Source organism: Magnolia sinica, chromosome 1 (assembly GCF_029962835.1).
Source record: "Magnolia sinica isolate HGM2019 chromosome 1, MsV1, whole genome shotgun sequence".
NCBI classification, from domain to species: domain Eukaryota; kingdom Viridiplantae; phylum Streptophyta; class Magnoliopsida; order Magnoliales; family Magnoliaceae; genus Magnolia; species Magnolia sinica.
The window spans coordinates 133,111,371-133,123,037 of record NC_080573.1 but is presented as its reverse complement, the minus strand read 5'-3'; the positions used below and the strand labels follow the sequence as shown (position 1 = coordinate 133,123,037).

Genomic DNA, 11,667 nt, shown 5'->3' with positions numbered 1-11,667 from the left:
GCCAAATTTACGAGATTTCATTAAATCGAAAGTCAAAAGTCTCTTCAGTTTCCTTTTTATATAAATAGTTAGTTTTAGTTGGGTATAACTTTTTGATCATTCAGAGTGGTAGAAGTCGTGACAACTTGAAAAGGGTTTAGAAAAGTTAGGAGAATAATGTGGTTGGGATAAATTGGACACTTACTATTTTTGGCCGAAAACTATATAGACTAGAATTAGAAATTGTCTATAAATAGTAAGTTTATATTTTATATATAGTAAGTCACATTTTTAGAGTGTTTGAGTAGGAGTCTTAGTCTTAAAATCTTTCTTAGGGTTTGAGTTACTTATTTGAAGACATGTAATTTTATTTTTTTAATATCATCAATCAAGTTATTTCAAATTTATTAAGAATTATTCTCGATTTTATCCCTTGTTAATTCGAGGAAGCTCCGTGAAGAGTCCAAAGAACTATGTGGATTTGTAGTTATCCCCTTAAGAAGACAGTGCTGATCGACCTCATCACGTCCCTTCCTGTGCGAATTTTTCAATCAATTTCACTTCCCAAAGATGACCTATCTAAGGAGAAAGCTTCTTAAGGATCCATGTCTTTTAACCATGTTACTTGTAACCGTCTGATTTCTTCCTCATGCGACGACAGTTATAATATGTTTGGATGCAATATTAAATCAAATTGCAGTAGTAGGTTCATAAAATAATAATACCAAATTGCACCTACTCATCTCATATTAGAGCGGGGTGAATATTTGCAATTAAATTCTATTGTGCATCCAAACAGGATGAACTATCGCACATTCGGCGAATGCGGAGACCTGAAATTGCCATGATATTCATTCCAAGTCTAACTCCAAAGTGGCATAATTACAATCCGTCAGTTAATTGTTACGAAAACTACCTAGGATCATAGACTTTCTCATTCTTTCTTTGTGTGTGTTTGGTTGCACCAAATTTCATAAACTATCATGAAATTTTACCCAATTAAACTGATTAATCATAAAATTTCAAGATATTTGGTGCAACCAAATACACCCATGATTAAATTGAAAAATTGCAATGCAATCCACTTGTACGTACAGCCAAAGACAACCTTAAAATAATCATAACCCTGTTTCATCAGATACGCATGCGACCCAGACGAACACAAATATCATAATCTCAATTACCATTACTGCTTTTCCATCTCTATATATACCTTCTACAACAACTTCCTAGAGATGCTACATTACATGAATAAGATTACAAAACAACTAACTGAAGAAAACCCATACAGAGCAATGGCACTGGTTTCACTAGAGGGGAAGAAAATCCCAACAAACAAATGCTACTATTTTCAAGGTCGGATCAGCATCTTCGCCGTCATCCCACATCCCAAAGCTTCATTGGGTATCTTCTTAACAAGATGGACAGCTTCGGCGAAGACCACACCCATCCCCATATGCAGATGAGGCTCGATATGGCAGTGGAAAGCCCAAACACCAGGATTATCTGTAACGAATCTCAATGCAGTCCAACCGTATGGGAAAATCACAGCTGTATTTCTCAACGGTGGGTTTTTTAAATTCAATTTCTTCTCGTCTGCTGCTGTGAACTTCCCTTCTCCATATCCCAACAGCCAGAAATCGTGTCCGTGCAAATGCCATGGATGTATCTCGCTGACGTCCGCCGACAACGCATTCGCATTCTGGAGAATCACGTCCACCGTGTTATTGAATTTGAACATGTACACATTACTGCCGTGCGTTGAATTCGGGTTCACTGGCGGCTTCATCACGTCATAGTCGCTTGGGAAAGTTTCCGGCGGGCTCTCAACATCGAATGCATTTTTCAAACGGTATTTGATGGAACCCAGATAGGGGGTTGTGGGTAAGACCAAGGAGATGTTGTTGATGGCCCACTTGGTGTAACCGTCGATTGTGTTTTGGGTGTTGAGGAGGAAGATCCGACGGTTGGGTTTGGTTGGTGGTTTGGGGGAGCCGGGCCTGGCGAGGATCTTGTTGGAGAAGGCCTTGCTCTTGGGGTAGTCATTCCATGCAGGGGAGACGGGAAGTGGGGAGGTTGGGAGCTTTGATGGGGAGTTGGGATGGTAGTTCAAGATGGTTAGGCCGGGTGGGGTGCTTGGATTCCGTCCTCTTACGTTTAAGGACACCCAGTAGTTTGATGATGGGTTTTGATCGGTCGTGATTAGGACGGAGTAGCTTTCGCCAGAGTAGATGTCGATGTTGTCGACGGTCACCGGTTCTACGTAGTTTCCGTCGGCTTCTATTACTACCATCTTGTGATGCTGTGGAGAGATGTTAATGGAAGTTACTTCAGTTAATGAGAGTCTGATGAGTCAATTTAGTGGAATGATCCATTGTGAAATCCCTATAACAGAATAGTCTTGCGGTCCGATTAAGATCGGGTTCGATTGGTGGACCCCACTTGATTTAACGGTTTAGGTCGTGCCTGGAACTGGTGGAAACGGATTGGCTACTCCCCCTGACACCAGCCCCGGAGCTGGTGGTCGGTGCTCTGTGGGCCCCACCATGATGTATGTGTTTCATCCATTCCGTTCATTCATTTTAAAATATCATTTTATGTCTTTATCCCAAAAATGTGGGGGATATAAATCTCAAATGGATCACACCACAGGAAAAAAAAATAGTGATTGGATATCCATCATTTAAATCCTCCTAACAACTAATGTACTGTTTATTTGAAATCCAATCCGTTTATTAGGTCATCAAGACCCAGATGAAGGGAGAAAACAAAGATCAACTTGATCCAATACTTTTATGGCCCCCAAAAATTTTTTAACGGTCGAAGTTCATTCAACACTGTTTCCTGTAATGAGGTCCACTTGAGATTGTGATATACCTCATTTTTTGTGTATTACCATAAATTGATCTAGAAAAATAGATAGACGGAATGGATGAAACACATACATCATGATGGCCCACAGAGCACCGACCACTAGCTCCGGGGCTGGTGTCAGGGGGAGTAGCCAATCCGTTTCCGGAACTGGTGTGATCCACTTGGACGCGGATATCCTGCGAAAGCCTTTCGCAGGAAGTTCCTGCGCAAGGATACTGGGTGGGGCCACTACCATTGTTTTTGGGAAATATACTCCGTTCATCCGTTTTGCAAGATAATTTTAGGACAAGCTACAAAAAACGAGGTGGATCCAAGACTCAAGTGGGCCACACGAGAGGAAACAGTAGGGATTCAGTTAGAACCGTTGAAACGTTCTTATGATCATAAAAGCTTTGTTTGAGGCTAAATTTTTTGTATTTTCACTTCATCCTTGTGTTAATAACCTTATAAACGGTTTGGATGCCATATAAACATCAAGGTGGAGCCCAGGAAGGTTTCAACGGTAGGTATTTCTTTCCCCAATTTTCCCTCTCGTGTGGCCCACTTTAGTTTTGGATCCACTTCGTTTTTGGTCGATTTTCCTAAAATGAGCTCACCAAACGGATGAACGGAGTACATTTCTTAAAAAGATGGTGGTGGGCCCCACACAGCATTCTTGCGCAGGAAAGGCTTTCGCAGGAAATCCGCGTCCGATCCACTTACTATCACCGTCGAGTATTTTAGTGATAAGATTCACACGTGGAGACTTCCATTACCAGTACTCCGAGCATTCTGGATTGTCTGTGGGGCCCAGCGTGTTTTTATATGCCATCCAATCCGTTCGGAAGATGAACCCAACGGGATTAAAGGACAAAATCAGGCTATTCCAAAACTCAGGTGGGCCACTCTAAATTATTTTAGAGATTTTAGGCATGATTTTACATTGCATGGCCCACATGAATCTTGGATCAGCCTGATTTTTTGAGCTTCAAGGAAAACATGACAGGGTGAACGTGGTGGATGGATTAGATGTCATGTACACATCACGCTGGGCCCCACACAATGCGTTATAGCTTAAGCCTAAGCTACAAAGTTTCGTAGGGGATCCGCCTCTTCCTATCTATTACATAAGCAAGTGCTCTTCACCATTCTTCCACATCTCTTCGTTCCAGGCCCATCAATGTGACAGTTTTGGCGGGCCCTTCTCCAAAACTTGCCTCCACCAGACAATCCTAACCGTTTGATCAGTGGACCACAAACGGACAATTGAAAGAACAAAATGCTTAATGGTCTACCAGCAATGCTAACTGACAAGCAGTTGCAAGTTAGTTTAAAATACAACCTGTTCCGTGCCAAAGGCCCAACCACCGACCACCGTGCAGATATGAAACATCAGACACGTGCAGAAGGTGAAACCACCACCACCACCACGCTCATCACATGTAAGCCAGGTTGCATGTTAAACTAACCTACTGCTGGGTGTAGGTGACCAATTATCAGGTGGACTACATTCACCTTATTTGACCCTATGACTAGGATGTCATGTTGCTGGACCATTTTTAGCTATAGCCCATCTGTGATGAGGGCCCACAATTTGAAAATTAAGATCAATCCTCCCTAGTCTAGCACTTTCAGTAGTTTTTAGTTAGTGGGAATGAGTTATTTTTATTTTTTAAAATATATTAAAATTTTATTTTAAAAATAAATTATTTTTTATGTTTCTTTATTTATTTGTTGCTTATAAATGAATTAGACAAATTTAAAAAATATTTATCCTAATAAATTTTATTTCACATATAAATTTTTATTTTTATAAATAAAACCATCCCTAATGGATATTGGAAAAATGTGATTTATGGGAATTTACTCATGCATCAGAATCACCATTATCGGATGATCAGAACCCTAGATGATGATCAGAACGCCCACAATGCACGGTAAAGTAAGAATAATTGGATGGCTTTGATCATCTCATCAAGGCGACCGTTTGGCAGTCCAACATGATCCTAGGTGGGCCCACATGTGCATGAGAGATAAAATACTGATCAGTTAGGCTTTTCTAGTGCGGAGTTGTTCCTGCAGGGAGATGACATTTACGTCCCATTTTTTTAATTCTTTAAATACATCCCTTTTCTCCTTTTGGCCTCATGCGAAAAAGTAAACAAAGAGGGTGAAAATGTCAAAAGGAAGGGTCATCTTTATACTAGTACTTGAGAGAGTTGTTTTAACTTACTCCGATGCCGACGTTGATTGAGGCAAGTGCGGTGGTGCTTGCTATCCTGAGCCGGTAGGTTTTGTTAGGAATGACGTGAAGGACGTGGGGCGAGCAGTGGCCGTGCAGCTTTCGACACAAGGGCAACGAGCTGTTGCTAACATGCGCTGCGAGTGAACAGTTGTACTGTCCTTTCCCATTGATCAACAGCGACTGCACAAAATCCACGAATTAAAAGCAAAAGTGTCTATCATTCCTGTCCTCTTTTCGTCGATTGATGGTTAAAATGACACTTTATTTCAAAATACAGAATAACTTTGATACTCTTGCGGAGTGTGATGGATGATACGCAGGCACCAATAAATGTCTTAGACATGGCATGCTAATAAATCCAGTTAAATTGTCCAAGTTATGGGCCTGTTTAGTATTGTCGATCAAAGGCTAAGATTATTTAATTATCTGACCTTTAGATGGGTAGCCTTTTATTGGAGGGTTAGAAATAGAGAATATCTCATGGTCAACCAATCTGAGGTTAGGATTGGTCAACTAATCTGATTTCGGCATGATGAATTAAAAACAGATAGTTCCGCAATTTTGCCTCTTTAATTTGAATTCTTGCATGCCAGTCGTACAATATCTAAGTGTATGCGTATCAAGCATCGTTTGCTGCAAGAGTATCAAATCACTTCCGTTTGTTATAATATAATATTCCCTTCCGTGGAATTGGTTCCATCAACCACGTGAGTGGAGGGGGTAAGCGGTCCTTTTCTTTTCCCCGGTAGGTCTACATCCCCTCTGCGGCGTATCAACTGTCCACGTAGCAAACATGATGAATTAAAAACAGATAGTTCCGCGATTTTGCCTCTTTAATTCGAGTTCTTACATGCCAGTCGTACAATGTCTGAGTGTATGCGTATCAAGCATCGTTTGCTGCGAGAGTACCGAATCACTTCCGTTTGTTATAATATAATATTCCCTTCCGTGGAATTGGTTCCATCAACCACGTGAGTGGAGGGGGTAAGCGGTCCTTTTCTTTTCCCCGGTAGGTCTACACACCCTCTGCGGCGTATCAACTGTCCACGTAGCAAACATGAAATCCAATCTAGACCGTCTAACTTGTAGAGTCCAATCGCCTGGCCCAAAATTTGCACTCCTTGGACGATGCTAATCCTCCGAATGGTTGTGGATTGTTAGAAAGGAAACGAAAGTGGTCCAACTTAATCAATGGCATTTTTGGGCTATGATAAAACCAAAGTGGGGCCAGTGATTTTGATGGTCGGCTTGGATGCATTGTCATTATTTAAGCCCAATATGGAAAGAAAAGAGGATGTACAGAAAGGGACGGGATAGCCGGAGACGTCTAACACCGGTTGGAGACAGCGCATAAAACAAGACGCGGCTTCGGTGGATCCTGACCGTAGGGCCCACCATATTGCATTTGCAGATCTACTCCCACCATCAGGTGAGAACCGTTGTTTGAAACTCACGTACAGAATATCAGCCCTATAAATAAACGCTGGTTGGCCTCACATTCTTCAATCTTTCCCGAAGTGTGGCCCACCTGAGTTGTGGATCTAGCTGAGTTTTTGAACCACGAATAGAATCGACGATAGAACCTGCTGGACGGAGTGGATTTTACATGCGTAACATGGTGGCCCCACAGTGCTTGGACGTTTCACGCGCGACGAATCCCGTCCGTACAGAAGGGCAACTCAGCCAGCAAGACAGGAATGGCAGACAAAAGGACGTTTGATGGAATGCCAGAATGACAACAGAATCTGAAGGCGGATTGGATTGGCTGGTATGAGAATGAGGTTGGTACTCTGGCAGAGCATGTTAGTTGATACACATGAAACCAGGTTGACTCTGATTAAAGCTTTTAATTTGTGGCCCCGGCTGTAAATGGATCACAAAAAAACAAAAATTTACATTGATTTGATCAACTGACAATGGATTGGTGCTCATCTATTGGATGATTGAAGTGAAAACCGTGGCTTGAATTCAGCAAGAGCGAGCATCCGAGAATATGTTAGCATTGTCCAACTAACCTGATTTTTTAACGAAGATCTATCTACAAAGGACTCCCATTTGAGCTGTTGCATGCCACGTGCATAATTGATGACTTCATGAGTATTAACCACCGCACCCTGTCCGAGTACAAAATACCTACCAGAAATTATTTACTCTCCGACGGTCCTAGTGGTGGAAAGGGTCGGAGGGTCCACCAATTGGAACCTTGGAGTAATTGATTTGGTGGTACTTCAGACTACTAAAATGGACATATGGTGAATGTCCATCTGTGATGGACCACATGGTCATCCAGGAGGTCCTACCGTGGATTGGCCAGCGCATGAGCTCGTAATTACAGTCAATGCATCCCTGACCTTCAAAAGGACCGTTAAAACCAAGAGAAAGACATTAAGACCGTCCATACACATGACATATATGTTCCTTGATCAAAACGGTTTACATCATGTCCCACCTGCATTAGGGTCATGGAGCAACAGTACGCCCAAAGCAGGACGTACCTTCAGATAGTGGTGGTCAAATTGATCGTTCAATGAAAGCGGATTCAGCGGTCTAAATTCATCAAGTAAACGATCATTAATCAGAGGTTAGACGGTCCAATCAATCTGATTTTGGGCTTACGACCCAACTATCGATTTCCCAGTGATTTGGATTGAGTACATGTAAGCCACGATTGCGGTAACACGGTGAATGTGTATGGTTAGCCATAGTGTATCGTGTACCAAAAATAATAATATAAAAGGGTAATTTTTTACTGTAAACTTGGCCTACCACTAACTTTTTTAGTCGATGAACAAAATTTACCTTATTAAATTAGACCTCCACTTGTACTATTTTATCTTAAAAATCAAGAGTATTTTTATCCAAAACCTATCATCCGTCTCTTAAAAATTTACTTTTGTAACATAAATACTCGACCATCAAAAAAATTAAAAAAAAGACATATAAAGGAAGCGTGTGTGGTGCTAACTTTTTCCTACTATAAAAAATGGCCATGGTACACGTTAGTTTGGCAAGCAACCGTGTTGCACGATCCACCTCATTCATCCAGTGGTCTCCATCATGAAAAGGTCATCCCCTAAATATCTCCCCACCCCCCAGCACAAGATATATGTACGTATTTTAGTTGAATATAGACCGACGGAAAATCTGCTCATCCATGAATCCCAGGCCAACAATACTACACTTAAATCATCAGAAATTCTTTCGTTATGGATCATCCAAAAGGGGTCCAACGAGATGAACAGCTTGGATCACCGAAAAGTGGGCCCCACTCCCACCTGTAAAATTGGAAGCACAACATAATGATCCGTACCTGAGGTTCTCCTATCCACCGAAATGGCTTGGAAGAGAGACCGAGGCCCTGCTCGGTCACGTCCTTATGCCACCAATCGCTCAAGAGCATGTTGAGCTCCCCGTCGTAATGGAAAGGCTCCTTCTCACCATCTGCAACATCGACAATCAAAGAACCATACAACCCAGCGGACCTTTGCATCCCATAATGCCCATGGTAGAAATATGTGCCAGGCTGCAATAGACACAAACATAATACATTTATCATATTAAAACAAAACATAGGTCTTCTTCCTCTAATATCAAAATGCAAATATCAATAATAGGATTGAATGATCTCTAACATGGCATCTGCAAATTTTTATTTTTTATTTTTTTATTTAAAGGATTAAATTGTTTAAGCTATGGAAAATTGCCTTACCTTGTTTTTACCATATATGTGCTACATTTTTCACATCTCTTAAGTTGTATATGTGAGGCATGTGCCGCATGTATAACCATATATTATTTAGTAATATAAATGAGCCACATATATCATAATATATTTTCAAGCACCATATATTTGTTATATATGTCAAATATTATTACGTACCTTATTTCGTGCATGTGATAACATAACTATTATTAATATCATGATGATGAATTTAACTTAGATAGGATATTCAAGGACAAACTTTTACAATTACCAAACATGTCATAAGAAAATTAAGTATATTATTAATACCTTATCAACTATAAATCTGTATACAAAGGTTTCCTCTGGATTGATTGCACACTGCGAGATGGCCGCCGTTCCATCTGCCCATGGGGTTCCAAACTGGAATTTATATGGAAAAAAGAAGTGTGTGTGAGAGAGAGAGGAGGCTTCTTGAAGACATTATAAGGAGATTGACATTGGATTAATGGTAATACCTGCCGGATGCCGTGCCAATGAATTACAACACCCTCAGTGTGGAGCTTATTAGTAAGTTCCACAACGATGGTGTCGCCGGCCTTGGCACGGATAGTTGGCCCTGGAAACTGCCCGTTTATCCCTATCACGACGTTCTCAAGGCAATCCGGTGACCAGAATATATGACCCACTTCCCATTTGAAATGCCTGGCCTTAGAAGCCAAGGTTAGTTGAATCAAAGCTGACATAAAACATACGATGAAGAGAGATTTCACAGCCATAGTAGTTGGCTTGTGAGAAACAGTATTAGAGAGAGAGAGGGAGGGGTATGAATGGAATGGAATGGAAATGAGGGTGTTGCTAGATTTATTTTTATAGGCTCCATGGGCTCTTTTTCTTTTCTTTTCTTTTCTTTTCTTTTCTTTTTTGTTCAAGGGTGGCGACTAGTCCGTGGAGAATGGCACATATTCTATTCCATTTCATATTCATTGAGATAGATAGGGGCTTGTTCAAATATATCCGATGATCCAAACCATCTAGATGACCGAGTCTTTACTTGATTGTCGGGCACAGACAACAAAGAAAATTTCTTAAATTGGATTATTTCAGCCAGCTGAAATTATATTCAAATGGCATAGATGACTGAGTTTCAGCTTGATTGTCAGGCGCAAACAACTAAATTGGATTATTTCAACCATCTGAAATTATATTAGAATATGATGAATAAGAAAATAAGTTGTATAATCGTACAAGCACACCATCCCAGGTACATGTATTTTCATAAGGTGGTCCTGTAGTATGCATGCCCGTCCTGTAAATTAAATTAGGTTTTCCTCGCATAGGGTGGACCGCATGAATATGAGAAAACGGAGGGTTCAAATAATTGCCGAATGTATATAAATTTATTCGCATTGGGTAGGCTGCATTAGTTTTTACTTTTTGTTTTTGTTTTTCAGTGGGGCAGCGGGCTCTACTTCTGAGCTACTGCTGCTTGGAACCCCAAAAAGATAAAAAGTAGAAATTTATTATAGTAACGTGATTATATTGTAAAAAGGAAAAAAATCCAATATTATATTGTAAATATTATTGGTGACGAGATCTGGCTACATGTGTTTTTGCACTTGTGCATGATATTTTGGCATGAAGACATTTGAATAAAAACGAACTCAAGTCCATCGGGTTGGATCACTCCACCTAACGAATTACTTATAATTTGTCATGTGTGTGCATGCAACATCCAATCCTTTCAATGGGTGGCCCCCACCATGAGAATCATATTATGCAAAATTCACCAGCGTCCACTCATCAGGGGGGCTACACTGTAGGGAACAATTTCTAGCCATTGATAAATAACAAGATATGAGTGTGGTGCACTCATGAGTGGATGTGGGCCATGTGGCTGATTTTTTGCAGAAGGTGATCTTTTTGGGACGAGTGGATGTCGCACGTACGGATATGAAGTGTTGAAAGCTATCTGCTGGGTGGATGGTAACTTATGGTCCAACCCGTTGGACTCTAGACTTTCTCATGAGAATAGACAAAGAAAGGTGGGTTTGCTATCCATCTATGCTCAGGAACACGTGCCAATCTGGAACCCTCGTGAGAGATCCGAGCTTTTGATCATGTGGGCTACTCTCTTTACATCTTCTGGTAAAAAATTCCGGTCAATCACTAACTCAAATGAGCCACAACATATCAAAACAAAATGTCCAGCCGGGAAAATTCTAGCAGAAGATCTAGCCAGAAGGAAATCTCAGATCTTACACACGTGTGACGGCATGGAATTAACGAACCACGTATAAAGTTTAAGATAATACGAGTGTAGTTGTATATTGTATAATAATACCTTATAGTATTGAAGAGGAATGCTCCCGTGATCTCAGAGCACTATAACAAGCTACAGTGCTTTTAGTTGTGCCTGTAACTTGTACGGTCCAATCGATCAATCAAAATATCTGTCCTATAAATTAAGTTGGCGACACATTTTTATGGACTTCTGTGAAAAATCACACTGATTTGGATGATCCAATCCCTCCATCCTTATTTCCGTGGCCATCCATTGTCGAACCATGGATGGAATAGGTAGGATTACCCGACAAAAATGGACTCTTTATAATAATAAGCAACCAATGATGGGCTGCAATCTACTAAATAGATTAATCAAATTGTTGAATGGACCTATTTTGTGTAAATGATTTATGACTGTTCAAATTAAAGGCTAATGATCAAATTGGTGTGATTGTCAGATAAGTGCGGTATTTGGATGGTGGCCTGTAATATCTTGGTTGGATAGAATGTACAGTCCAGAGCAAGAAATTGGATTATCCTGTCACACTCCAAATCCAATTTTCGATGCTCAATCGTCGTAAACTAAATCTGGCGCTAACAACTTCCATGACACCCCAATTTC

At 40.7% G+C, this 11,667-nt stretch overlaps 1 protein-coding gene across 1 annotated transcript; it reads right to left on the bottom strand.

Moving 5' to 3' along the window:
* Window positions 1-1,137: 1,137 nt before the first annotated feature.
* LOC131218380 (L-ascorbate oxidase-like) lies at window positions 1,138-9,602 on the bottom strand. Its single transcript, XM_058212983.1, has 5 exons — window positions 9,278-9,602; window positions 9,090-9,182; window positions 8,388-8,600; window positions 5,066-5,257; window positions 1,138-2,281 (listed from the first exon to the last, which is right to left on the bottom strand). The coding sequence occupies exons 1-5, from the start codon at window positions 9,536-9,538 to the stop codon at window positions 1,331-1,333; spliced, it is 1,710 nt and encodes a 569-aa protein (XP_058068966.1). The 5' UTR covers window positions 9,539-9,602; the 3' UTR covers window positions 1,138-1,330.
* Between the last annotated feature and the right edge of the window lie 2,065 nt (window positions 9,603-11,667).